We start from the raw sequence: 22,991 nt of genomic DNA, 5'->3' as shown, positions 1-22,991 counted from the left end.
AGTGTAAAAACATGAGGAGAAGTTTATATTCTGTGAATACACACACAGGGAGTTTTTTGAAGGCTAATAGTGGTACTTTTTTAGTCTCAAATGAGACTTCTTTTAGGCAAAAACAAACAAACAAAAAAACAACTAATTGAAATAAAAAAAAGAATTACATTCCTGGCACCACACCATAATGTAGAGAAATAAAATATGCAGAGGATGTAATTTGAAAGTTAAAATAATAAGTACAATGTTAAGTTTTATGATGTTTTTAATATTAAGAAAAGGTTTGGTTGTTGGCTGGTGAAACATGTGGGTGGGTCAGTGTTTCAAAAGTCTTGGCCTGTGGTCAAACTCTTTAAAAACTTACCTTGTGTGTTAAAAGAAATACAGATTGGGGCTTAATAATTTTCTTCATAATTTTGTCAATTAATCCTTTATTTGTTTTGCCTGTTAAATGAGTCTAATGTGAGTTATTCAAATTACTTGTTTTTTTTTTCAACTAACAGTCCAAAACCGAAAAATATTCAGTTGTGAGAATTTGCTGTTTTTCATATCATATTATATTCTCACGTCTGAGAAGCTGGAACAAGCAAATGTTTGGTATTTTTGCTTAAAAAATAACAGCAAATTATTCAGCAGTCATTTTGCTGATCGATTCATTGTTTCAGTCAGTCAACCAAAAGATGAAATGATCGTTTCAGCTCTAGGTCTTCCTTGTTTGACCAGAGTCCCTTTATTGTTACTGCCTGTAAAACAGATAATTTGAATTGAAGCACCAAAATATATTGTAAGAGTGTGACTAAAAAGTCCAATCTTGAAAACAATCACACCTCTCTGTCCCTCCCATCAAATAAAACTGCCTTTCTTTGGCATGCAATTGGTTTACACAAACACTCACACACACACACACACACACACACACTCACACACTCACTCTCTCTCTCTCATACACACATCCACACACACATATCTGAGATGGAGATGGCAGGTGGCATCAGGACATAATATGGAATCATGGTGTTATCACAGGCCTTTTCATTACAAACTACAAATCAATGGCTGGAGTGTTGGAGTGGTGGCACAAGTCCAGAGCTGCTGGCAGAGACTATAACAGCGCGGCAGCATCTGTCTGCGCCGTATGGAGTACTTGTTTTTTGTTTTTGTTTGCTTATTTGTTTGTTTGTTTGTTTTTACCAAGCTCCTACTTCAGGTTAGCACATGATAACAGGAGTCTGAGCTGTTGGAATGAGTTCCAGTGATATGAAGTGCTTGTATACAGCGTACTGGATCGTCACAGGGTGTATTTGATGCAAGAAGAGCGCTCTGACCTTGTCCATAGCTCGACCAAACCTTCATCAGGAGGAGCAGACATCTGTGTCTGCCTGGTGGAGAGGACGCGTTCGGCTGCTAAAGGATTTTCAAAAACAGAAATTCAACGGACAAGAGAAACGTGATCACCAGTCGGGCTGTTTTCTTCCGTGTCCTGACGTCACCAGGAGGGCGGAACCTGTGTGTGAGCGCAGTGCGGCGCTATATGGGTTAATGCTGCCATCTAGTGGCCCAAAAGGTGAATTACACCAATTTTAAAAAAGGCTCCATGCAATATTTTTCTGTCCTGACAGCTCAATGCACCTTCATTTAAAAAAAAAAAAAAAACTAATTTAAAAAATGTAATAATTATCCTCCAAAATTACAATAATTAGGCAATTATACAAAGTGACAATAATAATGGCCTGCAGGAGGAAGAAGCATCGTACATTTTGCTTTTAAAGGATAGATTCACAATTTTTCAAGTTTGTCTTAAAACTCTTGTCAGGTGTCCAAATAAACACTGAAAGAGGTTTTCCTCACAGTAATAATTCCTCCTGTTCATACTGGCTATTAAAAGATCCCATCAAAATGCACTTTCAGTGTAAGTGATAGGGGCCAAAATCCACAGTCCTCCTTCTGTGCAAAAATGTATTTAAAAGTTTATCTGAAGCTAATATGAAGCTTCAGCTGTCCAATGATTAAAATCAAGTAGATATCTTTCAAAGTTACAGTCTTTTTAGTGCCAAAGTCCCTCTTTTTGTTAATATACTTCCACTGCAGCTCAACAGGGAAACACTGTCTGAGGAAATGCAAAGAGGGAATTTTATGCTAAAAAGACTGTAAATATGGCAGATATCCATTTGATATGACTAACTCAGACTGCTGACGACTCATATAAGTGTCAGATAAACTTTAAATAAATGCAGTTTTGAACAAAAAGAGGACTGTGGATGTTGTGTCCCATCACTTACATTGTGAACACATTTGAAAGGATCATCTAATGGTCAATATGAACAGGAGGAATGATTACAGCGAGCAAACTCTCCTGTTTGGAGTTGTATTTGATTTGTGTGGAGATTCTTTTTTGGACTCTGTCTTTTCTTATTTAATGACTGACCATTATACCTCAATATTAATTATTTGGTGGGTGTCCCGTCTATTTATAATGGTTGGTGTAGTGCTGAATTGGTGACAACATTCTTATAGTTCAGCTGCTACATTAAACAAACTGACACAGTGATGAATGAATGAATGAATGGCATGAGTTTGTTCTTTATGTTGACACTGACCTGAAGCAGATGACTGTTCGTGGTGATGTTGAGTTTGATTGAGGAGCCGTAGGTGTGATGATGTTTTCTTGAGCTAAATCCTTCTGTAAAATCCAGTGTGATGGATAAAATTAATAACAGTTTTTGCTGTTTCACAATGATCCGTGATGATCTCAATGAATGATCTGCAACTCCAATTTCTGACAACTCTGCTTGCATGATGTTTGTTTTAGTGTGATAGTTGGTGCATTGCATCAAAGCATGATTGACAGTTTCTGTCTCTCCACAGGTGCATTTTCTCCACACGAACACTTGATGCAAAGGTGCTTTATTTCAACTAATGATGAGGGCCATCACCATAACCACGTTGTTGCACCCTATTGGCCTGGAGTGCACATGCCCACATGATCTCTGAGACATTAAAAAAGCTTCCATACTCCTGGACAGGACACACTATGCAAGTAAGTGAGTTCAGTCTGACTGCAGCTTTAAGGGTCCACTGTAGTAGCAACACAATGAGAGTGAGTCTCTCCCCTGAAACTCACACTTGTGTTGACATCATCTCTTGACAACTGTGTGATCTCTCAAAGTCAAGCATGCAGGTGTTAATTTTGATCCCACCTTTTCCTTTGATCTGCATATCAACAAGGCTGCCTTCTTCTACCTACAGACTAACAGAGTTGACTTGAACTAACCCACAGCAGAACAACCAGTGCCTGAGATGATAATTCAGCTTGAAAAATAATTTGCATTGATGTAATTCAGGTCAGTGGGGACACATCATCTTCTCTGATCATTACTGAAGTCAGTAATGCAGCGAACATGAGACTCATTTTTATGTTGCTCATTAATTATCAGGCCATTAAAAAGTGAATGCAGCCAAGGGCCCAGTGCTTCCAAGATATAGGAGAAAAATGAACGTCATTTAATTACATAGATCCAGGGGAAATATGTTTTGGTGGTTAACATGCTGTAGGACACATTATGGCTTCTCTTTAATTTCAAACTGAGGAGGTGAATGCATACCACAGGGACATGATTTAATGTCTCACCCTGGACCCCAAACTGACCTCTTTGCCAAGAGGGTGTCTTGAGATTGAACAGATTGAACAGACCTCCTGAGAGACCATTTCTGACCAATAACTAAATTATGGCCTGAACTTAAAGCATAAATGAACTCTGGGGTCATTTGAACCACGAGAAAGGATCAACAACTCAGTAAACATGGACAGACAACTCCCCTCTTTTGGGCCTCTTATCTTTCCCAGACCAGAGCCATAAACTCTAACTCACATTCCTGAAGTCTCCCTGCAAATCTGAGCCAAACCTTAATTTCATGTAAATTAAATGTCTAATCATTATGTAAGTTATGTAATGTTATTTGTCATGTAAATACATAAGAATGGTATATATTTGATAGTCGTGTGATTATCTGTTGAGTAAATATTAATTTTAGATTTTATTACACTTTCTACTACATGTGTCAATACTGCCCTCTAGTAATAAAATTTCAAATTTCCTTATGTTAAGAGTAATTGAATGTTTGGTAACTATGCAATTGTGTTTTAAAATCACCTAAGTGTTTAACTTTTGATCTTTTAACCTCATAGACAATTATATTTTAATAGTTCAATTAAATAAGTAGTAATATAATAGTTAAGTCCAGTCACATAGTTGTTGTTTTAACTTTATTTCATTTCACTATAGTATTAAAACTTTTATTTCAGTGTAGATGGTTTGAGAAAGTTGAATCAATGAAGGTTGGCTGTCTAAAAATCATGAGAAGACTTAATGTGAAGGTCAATGTTTGATATGTTGATAGAAAAATGGCTTTATTACAAAATGAATGTATTATGTTGAATTGTTTTTCTGAATGGTTTTACCATATATGGTACAAGGTGATATGAAGTACATAGTGAATCTGAAGGGTGAACTTGGTGTTTAAAACTAAAACTTAATTCTCCAGTGTAAGAAAGTCATTTGCCATCTCAAGTTGAAGTCAACCACACCTTAAAAGTCCCTGAAACAAAGAAATTGAATATTCATCAGTAATTGGGTGTGAAAATGTTTAAAACACACCCAAAAAAAAATTCCAACCAAAAAGGGTGATGATGCCCAGACGATGTTATGTTTTATATTAATAAGTGTTATGTTACAACAATGCACATAACTTTATTTATCACACAAGCAAAACTAGCGAACGCAAAGGCAAACAAATGAATGTGACACAAGTGCAATTATTTTCTCATAATTCAAGTTTAATGTCTTCAAAAAATGTAAAGGCGCCATATTCTCATTAATCCAAACAAGTACTTTTTACATAATTTCTCACATCAAGGGAAAGAGAAGATATGCAACGACGTCAGAAAAGGAAGCAGAGAGACAGACAAATGTGTGGAAAAGTCCAGACAAACGGTTATAGCCCTCATTTGTCAATGAGATCTTTATGAAAGTGTACACACAGCAAGAGCTGAAGTCAGAGAGGCAGAGAAGTTCTCTGGTATCTCTAACACTGAATTCAAATGGAAATGAAACAATATCTGATCTCAGTACACTTTACGTCCATGGCTTCAACTCTCTACTTGAAAGTGAGCCAGTTTTACAAATCTAAGGTCCCCTCTGCTTTTAGATATACACAATCAAAGTGTTTGGAAAGCAAAAACAGCAAAACTGGAGTGTTCAAGTGACAAAGTAGAAAGAGAGACAAAAGAATAAATTAAGAGTAGTTAGGTCTGCTGCTGATGCTGCTTGTCGTTTCATCAGAAGACCCATTAAAGAAACTGAAATTAAGTCTCCTGATGGAAATAGCAGGTGAAGGAAAGATAGTTCTGTGTTTCTAGACATGCTGCAGAGAAGAGAAGAAGATGAGGAAGTGAGAAGAGGCAGAGTAGAGATACAAACCTGCCGTGAGGGTCAGAGGGAGCGTTTACACACATTTTACAAGCATATCCTTTTTTTTCCTCGCCGTTTCTAACATTCATTCTTTTACACCATCACTCACACATGATAGCCCTCGTTCTGATGAGGTTCTTTTCCTCAGAAAAGCATTTCATGTTATTGCAGTTAAGGACATATAATACATACCACAAATTACTCCTTGACCTTTCATTTATAGTTAAAAACTGTTTCATGTATCAAAAACAAAGACAGACAGGGCTAGTATTGTCAGGACTTTGATTCCCATGTAAAGTGAAAGCCTCTTGCCAATGTTTTTTTTTTTCTTTTCTTTTTGTTCTCAGCTGCACTCGGTAACCATGGCAACAGCACCCAATGACTCTTGGCAATGGTGATCAGTTACACCCTCTGCAGGGAGTCAGATCTATGTGAAATCATCAATGCTTATTAACCACAGACACTGTATCAAAAAACTGTTGCATGGATGCGTTGCATTTAGAAATGTTCATGTCATTCAATTCACAGCCGCTCATCTAATACAGTGGTGACCTTCAAAAGAGCAGGTATGTTTCTAAATGATGCTTACAAAAGGCTAAAATGGTATTTATTGACACATGGCTCTTAAAACAGCTATATCTTAATTTTTAAATAGTAAACCCAACCGTCACGTGAGCATGCAGTAACACACCACACTGCTTCACTCCATCAAGTACTCATCTCCAAAACAGTAACAAACTCCAACCAACACTAGTACATGTACAGTATCAATATGTTTTCTACTGGCGCACCGTCAAATGATAAGCATCATCAACAAAGTAACATTCATCCCTAATGCACACTGAATCTACATCACTCTCAAAAAGAAATATCCAATGATGGCAGTTCTGCCCGCTTACATCACGACCCTCCAAAATTCAGGCATTTCATTGGTTAGCCAATCAGTAGCACATTCACAAATCAGTGACAAGGCATCTCCTTGACAACTTGATTCTGACTCGAGTTCCTCAATCATGCAGATGCTGGACAGAGCAAACCGAATCTGGTCATTCCACAGGAGAAAAAAACCCAAAAAACTGGTGAGTTATTTTTGTTTCTCTCCAGAATGGATGGTAACAGAGACAAAAGCAAAGTGATAATGTTGATGTTTACTGGCTCTGCTTGCCTGTCTGTCTGCCTTATGACAAAAAGGTCATCTGCAGTCAGCAGCACCCATGATCCTCCACATACATCTTAATGATAAATAGAAATATTTCACACAGTAGAAAGTCAAACTCATGTTATTGCTTCTAGCGGATTACTTCGCTAAGAGTCAGACCCAGGTCAAATATTCAAATGCTTTTCAAGCTGTGATAAAGCCCTCGTGAGACAGACGGGTGGGGTTTGCCACATAAGACAATAAAATGAATGCCAGAAAGCTCCGACAGCTGCGGGAAAAGTGTCTGAACATCAGTGTAGTATATTTTCCCATCAACTGGAAACTGTGCTGACAGCATCTGTATTGCCGTGATTCAGTAACCTCCACCCGCTCCAGAAATCCATACTGTTTGAAAAACATATTTGTGAGTGATATTCGACCCAGGTCTAGTTAAGAGTTCACCCCGCCCGCCCACACTTGACCTATAAACAGTTCACCAGATTGAACAAATCCCTCTGGTAATATGGCAAACACTGTAGATTTTTGCATGTCATCAAACGTCTGTGCATGTCTCATTGTGTGTGTGAGTGTGAGTGTGAGTGTGTGTGTGTGTGGTGGTGTTGGTATGTAACAGCACATCCAGTCTTGTCAGCCAACGCACATGATGAGTTATGCGTCGTCTGAGTACTGTGTATATGAGTGAACATGTAAATGCATATATGTAACAGCGCCTCCAGTGTCTTCATCCGGTCCCACGGCTTCCAGGATGAGAATATTGCTTCTTTCGAGCTTCCAATTCATTTCCCGACCTTTAAACTTTCCACCCTGCTTGAGACACGACGCAAACAAACATTCTGAAAATGTTCTGATTCAAACTGCTGCCCAGCAGAGGTGCCAGGCACGAAAAATATATGACCTCTGTGCAAAAATCAGCCCTTTAAATTGTACACACAGTCTCTTGTTTTCTTTTTGCCTCTGATTTTTTAAAATTCTTTGTCTTCTGTTTGTGCAAGCATGCTTCAGTTCCATAGAGACTGGCTGTGCAATAGGAGTCCAAAGACGAAAGGGGTAGGAGGAGAGTTGGCTTCGGTGTTGATGGTTTGGACAGTAGGGGATGGGGGGGGATTGTGGACATTGAAGTCCTCCGCTTCCAGTTTCTACCTCGAGATCATCGAGCTGGACTGTGATGAGGTGGTGGCGGCGCTGAGCTGAGAGAAGCCGCTGTGGCTCGACTCCAAGCTGGTCATCGATCCCCTGAGGTAAGAGAGAGAGATCAAGAGAACATGTGAGGGGACACGAACTTTGCACTTTTTACAGCTAATTTGACACATAAGCAACACCTGAGCAACCTCAGTCTGCCAGTGACTAACTGAATGTATTCTGTGTGCACAACTCCACATGCAGCCAAATCACACCCACAGGAGGAAGATTCACTCTGTGTGGCACACAACACTCTGGCTCTGCCATAGGCTGCAAAACCAAGTGTTTCAGGTGGAAAACGGTTGTTAGAATTAGATTGTGTGTGAGAGGATATCAAAATGCCAAATACTTGGTCCAGATTCGTATTTTCATAAACACTATTGGTGAAAAGTGTTTGCTCCTTCAAGGCAGGCTGAAGGCAGAAACAGATCCACTGTCTCATGTGCAAAAGCTAAAAAGCCTTCAGTGTTAAGGCTTTCTTGCATGTATGAAGGTTTAGCTGCCTATGGCAAAGCATGAAGCATTTTTGTGTCTTTTTGCATGAACTTCTGCAGGAATACGTAAAGAGAGCTTCAACATTTATAAACCAAAGTATATGTAGCAGAAAGGCTGCTTGTTTCATTTTTTTTTGATTCCACGAGGCAATATAGGGTCAATGTGAAAATTGTGGCAATACTTGAAAGAGTATATGAAAGCCATGTCTGTAATGTATCATATATAACTACGTGATACATGACAGCATATGATAATGCATTAGGATGTTACAGAATATAATCATAATACCTCACAGAGTCTTGTATCACAATATTCCCCATTTTGCATGAAAGTTTATGAAATCCTTTGAGAGGGCAGTATGAGAAGCTATAACCACATTATGCATTCACTATGTTCACAGGAAGTAGAGCCCAGCACAGACTGGATTTCTTAAGCCTGATATCTTTATAAATATTTGAAAAGTAAATCAAATAAATAAATAAAATCTGATGATATTTGGACAAATTCATAACATAAACATAAATAAAGAAAGTATTTTTTTTATAAAAATACAGTAAATTTGAATATTAAAGATAAATTATAAACACCATATATATTTTAAATTAACTAATCAATCACAGTATTTCCTGTGATTAAAGCTTGTAATAATGGCTATTAAAATATAAAATAGAATCAGTGCCAAGAAAGTAAATTCAAATACTATTGTTTAATAGCATCTTTTCAACTTTAACACACTACTCCAATAAAAGCATTGAGGCCATTGATTGTCAGCTTGAAAGGCATATTTCTTATATGCACTAACAGAAATAATGACCAAACCCAGGCCTTTAAAGTGCCAGCTGAGTTTCAAAACTATCAAGGCCATTAAAATAGATGAAAATAGATATAAGCTTAGAAGGCAAAAAATTCTTCTATGCACTAATATAAATGATAATTAACAGCAATAAATGTGTTCCATGTTCAAGAGCCAGCTGACTTTCATCAAAGTCCACAATAGTCCATGCAAATATGAAAAAAGAACAAAGAAAGACTCTGATTCACACATGGAAGACAAAGAAAGAGAAAGTTCAAAGGGAGCCCTGTTTGTAATGCCTTGTGGCTGTTATAAATCCTGATATTTATGTTTTATGCAGCTACCTATAAAACATTCAAAACTGTTCAGACTGGTGCTTTAGATATTTAGATATATTCTGTCTCAACAAAATGTGTATTAACAATTAGCACAACATCTTGTTACTTATTCCCAGAATTAGTTAGAGCAGTCAGGTCATTGTTTTTAAAAGAGAAAAATGAAATGAAATAGTAAGTGCACTGAAAGAAAAGTGAGTCAGTGGGTTGGTAGTACAATGGATGAGTGTAGAAAACAAATGAATGCCTGGAAATGTTCGTTGAAGTGCGTAGGAAAGTGTGAGTGTTGTTGTGTGTGCACACACTCAGATACACAGCAGTTGAGTGCAAATGTGCTGAACTCAGCCCAGCCTTGGATTCTTAGTTTTGTTAGTCATGCAAGCAGGGTGACTGAAGCCAGCAAGTGTATAGTTGGACTGTAGTCCCTGTGCAAAGATCCTTCCTTCACTGGAGACACGCTCATAAGAATACAGCACTGTTAGCCAGCGCTAATAAAAGCCTTTAGCAAGAACAGATGCAAACAAGCATCTCTTTGCTGAATCAGAAGCGTGACTGCCATTGAAGGGGACATTCAAATTAGCAGCCAAAAGCAGCGATGACGATGAGCTAGTGCTAAAAGGAAAAGGGGCAAACACTGAGCCACTTACAAACTCTGCACATCACAGCAAGCCGTTCTTCACAGGAAGAAGACAGAGCAGGAGGAGGAGGAGGAAGAGGAGGGGGTTGTGAGCGATAGAACAGGAGTGTATTGGACAGAAAAAGCTGGATTAAAAAGGAGTCTCTGAGGGAGGGAAGCATCCTCATTTTAAAACTCTGGGCCTGGAAAACTCATGATGCTCTTGATGCTCAGGGCAGTTGATAAGGTCATTTTAGCAACATTACAGAATTAATTCATTCATATATAATATGTCATACGTGGCATTATGTGGTAGGTTGTAGAAGGGAAAAACTGAAAGAAGACAGGAGTGAAAAATGAGTGGTCATAAAGGAATAATGTTTGAAATTAAAACTATTACAACATCATGGTAAAATGCCTTAAAACAGCAAAAATATGGACACATACATACACAACATGTATATAGCAAGGACACAAGTGTACCTATATACTGTATCTCCCTCACACACACACTAAGAGTTACTAACCTGAAGTCCTCAGAGCCCAACACCTCGGTGTAGTACATGACTTTACATTTGTGCGAGGACACCTGCAGGGTGGCCAGCACGTCGTCCACTCGGGGTAAGTTGGTGGCCGAGCAGGCTGGCATGTTGTGGAACTTCCACTGGAGGATGTAGAAACCTGGCCACCGTGTAATATGAGAGCCCTAAAGAAAGCAGAGATTCATGAGTTCATCATACAGACCATGACAGATAAAAAATAGATCTTGCAGAATTAAACAACCCATAAGATAATTTTAAACAACAAATACTGAGACTATTACGCATCAGTCCATACTCCTGGAACCTCACCTGCACACTCTCTCCCTCCTTGCAGGTGAGCGGGGACTCCACCATGCTGTAATCTTGACCCAGTGTCCAGGACTTGTCGATAAGCTGGACGTTGTTGCCTCCTGGGGAGGTGATGCCATGGGCTCCCAGGGGGTCCTTGCGTGGTGGCTGAGGAGCCCGCTTAGAGTGGTAGATGTTGAAAACCACGTCGCCTTTGCAGACATCAAAGTCCCAGGTGATGACTGAAGAGGCGTCAATGATCTCAATCAGAAGCTGTTTGAAGGGAGAAGGGGCAGATATGAGAACAATTTTCAGGTAAAACACAAAATAGAAACATTTTACCTCTCTTCTTAACTATTATTTTCTTTACACACATCTTTTCGTAGTTAAAGGAATATTGCCAGAGCACTATGGCAGTGGCGAACTTAAGGTACTGTAGCACTAATTTGATGTCTCTCCATATGTAATGCAGCAAAATGTGGTGAAATACAGAAACCATCAGTGACAAAGAGCAGGAAAGAAAACTGTTGACATCTGTTTGTGACATTAACGGCTCATTTACATGACACTAAAACTACTTCCAGAAGGGTGATTATGTATGACGATGCCTCTCTCCCTTTGGTATGAATTACGTAACATTACTAACAGTTTGTCACGGCACGCGGATTATGTTCCACAGAAAATGCCAATTCAAAACCCACTGATAAAAGTAATGTACAAGTTACAACCACTAGATGGCAGAAAAACTTACATATGAGGCATCATAGGGCTCTCTCGTCATGCCCTATGTATTCATTTAAAACATCACTGCAGGCTTTCTGTCTTTACCTCTCACTTCAACCAGCAGTGGTGTTCAGCCTCACCTCGTGTGGAGCTCCCTTGAAGATGCTGGCGCTTTGGTAGATTGTCTCGGTCCACAGGCGGACATCCTCGTTCTCAAGCTCCTCCGCTGTGCGGTACATAGACTTGGGAACCAGGCCACCCTCTGGTACCTCACACTGCAGAGAGAAAGCATGCGCACAGATAAACACACACATAGAATTGGGTCAGTAAAGGAGATTCAGTGTGGGAGGTGTCATGTCCCAGAATGCTCACATCTAGAATCAAATTATATTCTTAAATAATAACGTACAAGCTTAACTCTTCACTCACCATACACTCTCCTCCCAGGAAGTCAGGGATGATCTCCTTGTCTATGTAATCCACCAGCCCTCCAGGACCCTGGTAGTCATTGCCTGCATAGATTAGGAACTTCTTGCGGGTGTTTTCATCAATGAATGGACTCACCTAAGGGCAGAAGCGGAAGAAGATATAGGTTACAGTGTCTACACAGTGTGTGTAGCAAAAGCAGCACATTAGCAGCAGCAGCAGCATTAGCTTCAGTCCATTAATGTCTACACAAAGTATTGAGTATAGGTCAGTATAGGCGAGTATAGGTCCTGTGTTTTGGCAGGTGTTTTTGGGAGGCCTTTATAAACACTGTTCTCTCAATGGCAAAAATGGCTACACTATGCATAAATCTAGCTAATCTACAAATACACAAACTGGTACTGTAAGAGGAGTGTGCCACATTGTTTGAGCTATAACGTATGTCCTTGCTGGTTCTCACCAGTGTCCAGAGGACTGGGAAAACTCTGGGAGCTCTCAAGATAAGCAGGCGTCCCAGAGTCTCTGGATAGTTGGCCTCCACAACTTCAATGATCCTCAGCAGTGCCTTGACTCCTGGTCGCCACAGGTGACGCATATTCAGACCCTCCAGATCTACCAGACATGTCCAACAGCTACAGAAGAGGAAGGGAGAGGATTAGCGCATGGATAAACACACGTCGCAAACACACAGTCACACACCTACACACACAACAGGGCTGCAGCCTCTTCCCGACCACTTAGTACCTGTCACCCACAAGTGAAGCTTAAGTGGTGAAGGCAATGCTTGCTAATTCTGGACTCCTCCACCCCCCTCCACATCCTCCCCTCTGGAAAAGGGCTGTGACGTGACAGCCATTCATAGTTCACATGCCTTCCTGGATGGCTCTGATCCCAGCCACCTCCTCCTGTTTGAGAAGCCTGACAGATGATAGATACCATCTCCATTCCCTCCATCGCCATGTGAATCAGTGTGCTCACAGAACAGCCTCGTGCATTCCTTTCATTCTGCTGGAGATAATACTACTCTGAACTCACTCATGGTGCACGTTTGTGTGTGCACCTGTGTCCAGGCTACAAATGTTAAATTGAATCCAAACAGCCTGTATGCGGGCTGGTGGTTTAAAAAACATGGAGGTGGTTGTACTGACAAAGTGACATCTTGACATTTAAACACTATCTAAAAACACCATGATTAATGTGTAATGTATCAGTTTCTGCCTCTGAAATGTTGCTTGTTTAAATATTAATATATTTTTCAATCTTTTCCACTTTTCCACCATGTCTTTCTGCTGATCTATGATCACATATAAAAGACAAAAAGCTTGGGTGCACTGGGGTCACTTTTACTGGGAGAAACTGGTACTCTGTTTACCTGATGGGTCGACCGAACACCTTGGTGTTCTCTTCGCAGCGTCTCAGACCCTCCTCGTTGATAGACAGCACCTAAAAATGACACAACATGAACTCAGTGATATATTACCATTTGACATTTCAAGCATTTGGCTAACTCTCTTAACCGGAGCGACTTACATTGAGAGCAACAACATAAATAAGCACACTATTTATACATGTACTATATACATCCTGGTGTTAATACACTTGTCAGGACATGCCACTGGACATTAATTCCCTAACCTGTAATCCAAGTACCAACTGCCTGATCTCTGAACTTATTGACACACGCAAACATTTGCAGCGTTGCAACTTTGGTACGTACATGTCTGAGCAGAGACTCCTCTCCAAGTGCGCGGACCAGTCCTTTGGTGTCCATCTGGCCCAGCCTCAGGATGTACAAAGGACGACCATCTAGACAATAAAACAAACATTTACATGACCCACCCCACTATTTACATTCTACAAGGCTGCGCATTAAAGGGAAAGGTCTGCTCTGTTTGACTGTCTGCTTCTTTTTGTTGTATAAGACAATAAATGACTGTGTGCACAGAGGAATGCTTTTATGTTTTGTGCCCGTTTATCCCATACAAATACTTGTGGAGAGACTGAAATGAAAAGACTAACTGCACACTAATGTGGGAACATAAGAGCCATTAGAGATGTATTATGTCAACAGTCACCCTCTGCTCTAAATAAGAAATCCAAAGCATTATCCAAAATGAAGAGTGTGACTGTGTGTATGAGCTATCTGGATAACCAAGTAGTGCCGACAAATTGGCCTCACATTTTATTCATTTGTATGGCTGAAGGCTGCGGGCTGCTAAGAATGACTTCTGTTTATGTGGCGAGTGTGTAACTTGACTCTGTAAGACACTTGAGAACTGAGATCTTCTTCTAGTTAATGCTGCAAGAATAGCCGGCTTTGAAATAGCCTACATAAATCATGAGAGTGCATGCAGCATGTTTTGTTGTTCAGCTGTGTTTGAGTGTAGGTGTATATGCAAATCTACCTCTGTCATGGTGGTGCCAGCCCCCGGTGTAGTAATCCTGGAGGACCTGTGGTGAGCTCCAGGTCTCCAGCAGGTAGTCCACCTGGTGCTGCTTCCTCCAGGTCAGTGACTGGCACAGGATCTCCCGGGCCTTGTCCATGTTAAAGTCCCTGGCTCGCAAGAAGCGCAGGATGTGCTCATCCTTGGGGATCTGTGATGTTAGGGGAGAATGTTAAGCCATTGTTTATTTGTGAAAATAATCAAGGAAAATATAACAAAACACAGAACTTATGACAACTTTCATAACTGTGGTTGTCAGTTGGTTTATTCAAACAGACCACTGGTATAGCAGCAAGTGGAAGGTCAGAAATATTAGCATGTAAAAGCTAGCTCTAAGATTAAAATATGATTAAAAATCTACTGCAACTGAATTTGTTGTGTTGTGCATATGTTCATGATAATTATTAAATTTGGAGGTGGACAGTAAGTCTTTAAACATTTTCATACCACAAATTATTATTCTATTTTACGTCAATATTACAAACGCTGCAAAAACAGTGTATCACCTTTCCCTTGTGCGTCTCCTGCAGCCATTTGCGAAGTCTGATGAGACAGCTCTCCTGCAGGGGGGTGAGGTCGCCAAGGTAACGTTTGATATAGTCTGCATCCAGTTTATCTGCAGCACAAAAACATAACACCTCAAATTAACATGACTCAGGAAACAAGGACAATTAACCCCATGATATGCCAATACCTGACATTTCAAAATTACTATGACAACCCTTTTGTAGAATTACTTTCTCATTTGCTTTGACATGTGCATGTCTTCTGTATTCTGCTGTAATTTAAACAGTACAACAGTTTAACTATTAAAAAGAAGCATGCAAGTAGTGCTGGTGCCTATTTTCCAATTAGCTGTGGGAACATACCTTCAGGTGTACCAGCCAGGATATCAGTTAGGCTGTCTCCCTGAAGTGCACTGCTGTCCTGCTTGGCATCCTGAGAGGCGCTGTCCTTGGCGTCAGCGGGCAGCGGGATAGAAACAGCGGGCGTGACCGGGAGTTTTGGGAGGAGAGGTGGGCTGGTAGAGAGGCTGGTCGGCCTCGGGGGAGGCAGGGAAAGGGAGGAGGGAGTCCAGCGGGGCACATGGGTGATCCCCTCATCTTCAAGCTCCTTAAGGTAGTACTCTATGATTTCTTTTCCCTGTGAGGAACACGAGTGAACAAAACTTCAGTACAGTAAAAATAGCAGAAGACGATGTGAATTCTAGGAAATGTATGATTTGATATATTATATCTTCATATGTACTTTATTCAAACCAGGTTCTGTATATTCATTTAGTGTTTCCAACATAAGTGTCAGGTAATGGAAACAGAGGGAAAATTAAAAGGACATTGCCCACATCCATCCTAAATGAAGGCAGATGACTCATTGGGTCTGCTGTAGAAGACCACTCTCAGTGGTTATACAAGCTTATTTATACAATTACAGTGTGAGACAGACTGACATGCTCCAAAAACCTCTTAACACTAAACTTAACAGAATACATTAATGTCAGTTCTGCATTATCTATGTAGCATCGATTGTGCTGCAACTATTCATCTTTTGTGAACATATGTTTCTATGTATACACCAACACTACAAGTGTACATGTAAAGATTATATGTAACAAAACACAAACACACACCTTTTTTATACTGCTGGCATACTGTTTCATAGCAATTTTTTCCACTGTGCTCTCAAAGCCAAAGAAAGACTTGATGTCAAGGCTGGCGGTCTGCTCAAAACACGTCCAGTCCTCATTCTCCGGGTGGACCTGTAAACACATACAAGCACATATTGTATATCATACTGTAATGACTGGCAGGAAAAAAGATGACCATGTTACTATGGTAACCACACACCCAGCTTCACTAGATGATGACGCACACAGAGCAATTTTCACACTGTGCACTATGAGTGGTCATGTGGGTGTAAGTCTGTCCATAGAAAAGTAGCCAGCCCTTTACACATGAACAGTTTAGAGCTAAAAAGCACAGCACACAAACATACAACGACACACATGTTTCTGGTGTGTTGTGTAAAGGTTCTGAGAGGCCAGTGTTAAATAGTATAGAGAGCCACTTTTACACATATGGACACTGATCATCAGGCTTAGCTGATCAGTATCCCAAACTATAAAGAACAATTATTTTCTATCTATCTTTATTTTCCACCTATCCATCAACTGATTCTAGCACTGCTGTGGCGGCTGTAGGGGCGTAGTGTTTTAAGTAAATTTGAAATATTTTTATATTTTTAGGTAAGACAGAAAAATCTAAAAAAAATTCCAGTTATTTTGGTGTGTTTTGTGTATATTTTAAACAAATAACCTTTGTTAAAATCATTTTGATTTAGGCGACAACGCCATTAAATTTGGAAAGAAGTCAAAAATTAGACGCATTCTAAAGGCACTGTGCTGGTAACTTTATTCTCCTTGGCCACCAAAATATTTCAGCTTTAGCCAGGTCCATTAGCTCAGTCTAATTGAGCTGTCTATCCCAGTTACTGTTAGCACAGTGAGCTAAAGCACACAATAAGAACCTCTGTGCGGCCTTGGACCTAAAATTAGCGCTCTAGATGGTTGGAGGCTAATACGATGTGCTTGACCTCATTAACTCAGTGCACGTCCATTCACGGATAGGCAGATCTGAAGTCAGAGTTAAGCATACAGTGTATCGAGGAGGGCAGGCATGCTGGTTTCAGATCAGAATTTGAGAGCGTTCAGCCAGAATGTATGGAGACTGAATAATTCACAGAGAGAGATGGGCTGAGATAGCTAGCAACATGCTCAGTGCTGGTCTAAACATGGCTTTCTCCTGCAGGGAAGCAGGGAAGAGATTAGAGACAGCACAAACATTAACATGAGTGTGCTGGCGGCAGCTTCCTGTTCAGCAGCTGAACAACAGCTTTACAGAGCATGTGTGAATCTGTCAGCATGTAGATATGTGCCTCTGGTTTACCCAATGGGTTGAGCATGTCACAAAAAGTGTCAGGGTCAGGGTTTGATTATCCCTCTGGGACCACGTGTACTAAAAATGTATACAGTCATGTGCTCTAAGCTGCTGCTTGGTAACAACCTGCACAAAACAGTGCTTGGGTGTGTGGTACTGACCGAATAGCAGCAGATCTCATGGATGATGACCCTGTTGGAGAAGGTCTCATTATGGGACTCAATGTGAAGCGTCCTCTCCTTTCGGTTAAGTGTGTTCTTCTGGATGAAGTAGACATAGTCCACACCCGCAATCTGCAAAGCAGAGACACAACAACTCATGATTCAACAAACTAAATTGACATGACACACCCAAGATTAGGCATAAGGTTGCAGTTTCATAAACTACTGTGCCTGGAGCTAAAATGAACAGACTCAAAATGAGTTGCCAAAAATCACAATAACCACAATGCACTGCACTTGTGATCCACATCAGCTGACGATCTGATCGGTAATTTACCCTCTTGAGAAGGCGTGGGGCATCCACATCCAGGGCACAGCGGCGCTCGATCCTGTGGGTGGATCCGTCCTCGCTAATCTCCTCATCCACCACGTCACTCGCCACAAACATGGGGATAAGGTGACAGGTGGGGAACCGGCGCTCATAGGCCTGAAAGAGGAAGGAGGAGCAGAATTGTTATTAAACACAACCTGGGAAGATATCTTTTAGGTTTCAAGTTTCATTCTAGTGAATAAAGGAGTAGAAGGATAGAAAAGAGATTCCAATACCTCCAGTGTTATCTCTCTTCATGCCACCCAGAGGGCAGACAAAAAAAATCTGACAACAGTGTTTGAGACAACGCCTATGTGGCAAAGGGTAATGTTTGGAAAACTTCCACAAGATTAATAAGGAAAAAGTTCACATATTCTCAAGTATGCAAATACTGAGCTATGAGGGACTGAAGAATTTGAAAAGGTGGGCAGACAAGAGCTCTATGTGCAAACAAGTGAGAGGCTAAACAAAAGCTCCTTTAACTTTGCAACATTCAAAACTTCACACTCGACCTAAGTACAAAATGGCCCCAGCTCAACGACTGTACTTTTTTATCCAACAAAGGGCTCAACACACAATAAGAGCCGCTGAGCCCAAGGGCAACACTGTGTCTCAAAATTATGTGTTCTCATAAACGCAAAACACAGGCAAACTCTTGTAAAGACGCCAGACAGCTGTTATGCAACTAGGCCTTAGCTGGCACAATGTGACTACAGCAGCACCCATTTTCATCCTTTTCTTTATCGCCACCATACTCCAATCTTGGATCTGATTGGCGCGGTTACATAACTGGCAAGTCTAAACAGTAACATGATGTTCATGATAACGTGTTCTAGAGATGGTCAAAGTTAGTCATAATATGAGCTTGTCTGAGACTATTATCTCATGTATCCTTTCTGCATAAACAGGTGATATATTTCCTCATTTTGAATGGCCTGTGAAGCTCCATCCTGAAACTTAAGTCTCCAGGATTTGAATGAATACATTTATCTTTCAGTGAACAGGCAGACATGTGAATGATACAGATTTAAAAAAAAGGGGCAAGGGAAGCAAAGACAGATAAAGGCTTTGTAAAGGTCAGAGTGGAATGCTATCAAGCTGCAATCCACTTCATCAACAGGACATGGTCTGCAAATATAGTGCCGACTGAGGTTTAAGCCTGAAAGAGGAGAGTGAGGACAGACTGCGCGAGATCAACCGCAAGAGCAAGTGCTGCTCACAAGACTTTTGGAGTCGGCTGAGTTACCGTCAGCTGAGTCTCGCTGATAAAGGAGCTGTGTTCTGTGGAGCAAAGGACAACCTGTATGTCTTTGAGCTCCTGTGAAAACCCATGAGAACAGAAAATCACTGTGACATAAGACGGAGCTTAAAAATTCAACAAAGCTGAACAGGAAGCTGAAGGTAGATATTCTTCCACTTGCAACAGTCGGTCCATATGTATATCAGTCTTAATATAGATTTTTCATCTTCTAAAATGCAAAACAAGACAAATAAAGTCTAGTTAGGACAATGTTGCCTTGTTCAGAGCATTTCCACATACACAAGCATAGGTTTAGGCTGTTTAGTATGTTGAGCAGCAGCAGCCTCTGTTTTGTGTGCGAGTAGGCAGTCTATAGAGTTCAGCAGTTCCTGGCATACCGCTGCCAGGGCTACTGAGTCGATCAGCTGCCCACTGTCCACTGACTGAGTGAATGCTGAGCTGGGTCTTTCAGCCCTGATGCTCTGGAACACTGGGCGCCGGCTTTGTACTGCCGTCAGCATAACGGCACTGACTGTAAACATCAGTTTCACCCATCAAAAACAACCATCGACAACAAACTCAACCACAAGTGCCGTGCTCTGTCAATAACACCACTACTTCTCACGGTTAACAACCACCTACACAATAGGCTTACCTACTGAAGAAAACCACAGGGTTTGCTATACATGAGATAGTGAATGCAAACTATATGAGGAACAAAAAAACTCAAGGCCTTTCTCTGCTTCATGAAAAACAGACAAAACCAAACCAATAGCCAAACCTTAAGCTGCCCCTTGTGCACTGAAAATAGCCCAACTGTTTTAGTATAAAGACCAGGAAATTAAAATGTCATGAGTTTATTCCTTAAAAAGGGAATGTAAGGGCACACTGCTATGCTACAGTGTTGGTTTCTCAAAATACACAGAGACCCAATCTGGCCATTTCTGATCATCTCACTGGCTTTAAAACAATAAAGTTAATATTAGGGCTAGAGCTGCTGTGGTATTGATTTTTTCCTTACTGTGTTAATTAGCAAAGCCATTCAAACTGCCGCGATAACAGCCATTACAAAACAAGAACTTTTTTTCAAACCTCAGGTGTTATAACTTACATCATAGTATAGTTACATGCGCACACATTCTCCTACCAGGCTCTAGGAAGCAGTCAAAAATGATGTTTTCCAGCTGTTAGCATTTATACGATTGCCTGTTTGTGTTTTTGAGCTGCTTATCATTTGTCACAGTGGTATTTGGCAGCTTGACATATTCCATTTCTGCAGTAGAGACATTGGAAGAGGCTTTGGACTCATTTTCACTCGTCATGAATTTATTTCCTCTGTGGCAGAAAAACACGTTAAACGAGCCTTCAGAAACTCCTGCAGGTTAAACTGGAATAATTAAACACTTTTAGTACTTACTGACTAACACACTCACTATAAACTGACTTTAAGACAATCGCTAGCCTAGCAAGATTAATGTTACAACCAACCCATAATGCAACACTCTGTGTAGGAGTGGGTTTTACACCAGTACTTTATCCATTTAAAAGGAACATGTACTTGTCTGGACCCCGAATACAAGACGACTCCACTTTTTGAGACACATTTCCAGGAAAAAACCCCATCTTCAGCATTCTTTATGTCAAGCCTGAGAGATTATCTAATGTCCCATCACTTGAGCCACTCACTCAGCGGTGAAGCGGTGATCAGCTTCACTCTGCGGTTGGTGTGACATAATTGCGTTACCGCGGTAATACGGTAACAGCAGTAGCTCTAATACACTGCGGTTTTGAACATAGAGCTGCATTCTTGTCAAAATGAGAGTCCCCATTTTTTCTACTCAGAAACTTTTCCACTGAAATTTTCCAGGCCTTTTCGTGACATTTCAGGTGATCTTACAAATTTGCGGTTTACTTTTGGTTACAAAGTAATGTAGGAGCTTCTGAGTAACTGTCATCATCGCTTTTGAATCCAGTTACACACAGCAGACTGCACAACTTTTTACCATATTAGCAGCAGTGGATTTATTTATTCATTTATATATTCTTCCTCACCATCGCAGGGTTTTCACATTTTTGTTGTTCCTAAGAAACTCTGCTGTCTCTAACCATGGATGTATACAGAGGAGCGTGTCAGATTTACTTGCATCGATGTCCTACTTGTCATTTGCTGATGAAGCTTAAGGAGAAATTAGCTGCATATGTTTTGATGCAAGGGATCTTCCCACTAGGACAAAGATGGCGGAGTCATTGTCACATACAAATGAGATGACAGAGGCAAGAAATCAAGATCATATTTCAATTAAATCATGCAGCGCTCTCTGACCATGATGGTTTATTGTGAATAAAACGCTGACTTTAACAAAGTTAGAAGCTCATAAATTATTCATTGCAATAAGTGTCACAAACATATCATGTAAAAGTCTTTTGGCAAATGACTTTTGTACTATCAATGTGCTGCAAAAATCAAAAAATTATACCTATTAACAAACTAATTATATCTCTGAATCAAACACAGCAATTTGTCTATGATGTGCTGGTTAACATAGTGTCTCAAAATTCATCTCTAGGCCTTTTGACCTTTTTTGACCCTACCAACCAAGCAACCCATTTTCCCAGCATTTCATTGGGTGTTTACATAAGATCTTGTTTTAGTTAACAAACCAGGATGCGTCAACTCACTTCTAACAGGATCTTACCCGCATTTATCTCCGTTGACACTCTAATAAAGAACCTCCGCCAGTCACACGTCAAGTCATGACATGCATGCATGCATGACTCACAGCTAAATGAGTAAAATGAAACTAAGTCAATATTTAAGTCATTTGGCATTTGTCCAGATAATTACATAAGTCTACATTGATCTACTATGTAATGTTGGCAAACAGTGTGAAGTGCGTCTTGAAGAGCAATTCATTAAGTCACCTTTTCATTATTTTCTCCTCTTCTCTTCTATTACGGAGAGAAAATGTGCTGAACTTGGGGGACGGGATACAGTCATAGAACCTGCTACTGAATCCAACTATAGATAATGAATCAAACATTGAAAAGCATTGCTAAGTGTGTGCTTAACAGTTTAACAACAATAATCATCCAAACCAGATTTCTACATAACTTCTCAGTAAGCAGCCAAAAATGACAGTTTAACAACAAACATTCATGGTTGTACATGACAACACCCTTCCGCGTAGGCAGTTGCTGGGATAAGGAGCGGGCAGAGTGATGACACATCAACCCCGATCAGCCACAACCAAACTCCACAACAGTAAATTTATAAATATATTTTTGTCGTTTCCTCAGCTCCTTTCTGGAACACTTGACTGCAAAAAAAAAGAGGACAAAAACTTTCCAAGTTTCCAGACCAGCTGAAACAACTGTGCGTGTGTAAGAAAGAGTGCAAGAACATCGTCCTCCAGTCTCCATGGTGACAGGATACGTTGGGACACACCTCGGCAGGCCAAGCTATGAGTAATGCTTCCAAGAATTTGGCTGGAGATTTTATATGCTTTCCAGGGGCACATGAGAGAAAATATCAAAACAATACACTGTTACTTAATCCCTTCCTGCATACACGCAAAACTTTTTCCCCTTTGGACAACGGACAAGGGTATGGGTATGGAAAAATAAGAGCTCAGGAAAGGAGATTCAGGAAATTTAGGAATTCCGAGGGGATACATAACACACTTTAAGATTACAAAGGGCTGCATGGTGCACGTATATGTGTACAACAGGCAAAAAACAAATGTATTGGCAGGCAGCCCAGGCATTATCTAGCTTTAACTTGTTGCATAAAAAACAAACTTAAATATAGCTGCGAGCACGATGCCAACA

At 40.4% G+C, this 22,991-nt stretch overlaps 2 protein-coding genes across 6 annotated transcripts in view; both read right to left on the bottom strand.

Annotated features, from left to right (window-relative positions):
• Window positions 1-1,481, bottom strand: part of LOC137179531 (endonuclease V-like) — an 81,693-nt gene extending 80,212 nt beyond the window's left edge. For 2 of the 4 annotated variants that reach the window (XR_010927830.1, XM_067584277.1), the window contains exon 1: window positions 1,317-1,479. Coding sequence is in view for 3 of the 4 variants with exons in the window: in XM_067584277.1 (XP_067440378.1) it covers window positions 1,317-1,360 (44 nt within the window). In the remaining variant the exon portion in view is untranslated. Of the gene's footprint in view, window positions 1-1,316 lie in introns of all 4 variants that reach the window. The other 2 variants (XM_067584274.1, XM_067584276.1) reach the window with 2 other exon arrangements.
• A 3,323-nt stretch (window positions 1,482-4,804) lies between these two features.
• The window catches only part of si:dkey-237i9.1 (SEC14-like protein 1), a 32,754-nt gene continuing 14,567 nt past the window's right edge, over window positions 4,805-22,991 (bottom strand). The window contains exons 3-17 of one of the 2 annotated variants that reach the window (XM_067584272.1): window positions 17,891-18,040; window positions 17,554-17,685; window positions 16,087-16,215; window positions 15,329-15,602; window positions 14,966-15,075; window positions 14,421-14,610; window positions 13,733-13,821; window positions 13,388-13,458; window positions 12,476-12,647; window positions 12,019-12,153; window positions 11,730-11,864; window positions 10,888-11,139; window positions 10,564-10,742; window positions 10,068-10,094; window positions 4,805-7,851 (exon numbers count right to left, since the gene is read on the bottom strand). In XM_067584272.1, the coding sequence (XP_067440373.1) occupies window positions 7,755-7,851; window positions 10,068-10,094; window positions 10,564-10,742; window positions 10,888-11,139; window positions 11,730-11,864; window positions 12,019-12,153; window positions 12,476-12,647; window positions 13,388-13,458; window positions 13,733-13,821; window positions 14,421-14,610; window positions 14,966-15,075; window positions 15,329-15,602; window positions 16,087-16,215; window positions 17,554-17,685; window positions 17,891-18,040 (2,142 nt within the window). In that variant the 3' untranslated portion in view covers window positions 4,805-7,754. The remainder of the gene's footprint in view (window positions 7,852-10,067; window positions 10,095-10,563; window positions 10,743-10,887; window positions 11,140-11,729; window positions 11,865-12,018; window positions 12,154-12,475; window positions 12,648-13,387; window positions 13,459-13,732; window positions 13,822-14,420; window positions 14,611-14,965; window positions 15,076-15,328; window positions 15,603-16,086; window positions 16,216-17,553; window positions 17,686-17,890; window positions 18,041-22,991) is intronic. The other variant, XM_067584273.1, reaches the window with a different exon arrangement.

This window comes from Thunnus thynnus, chromosome 3, assembly GCF_963924715.1.
Source record: "Thunnus thynnus chromosome 3, fThuThy2.1, whole genome shotgun sequence".
Lineage (NCBI taxonomy): Eukaryota > Metazoa > Chordata > Actinopteri > Scombriformes > Scombridae > Thunnus > Thunnus thynnus.
The sequence above is the reverse complement of the archived record's forward strand: the minus strand, read 5'-3'. Positions and strand labels throughout refer to the sequence as shown.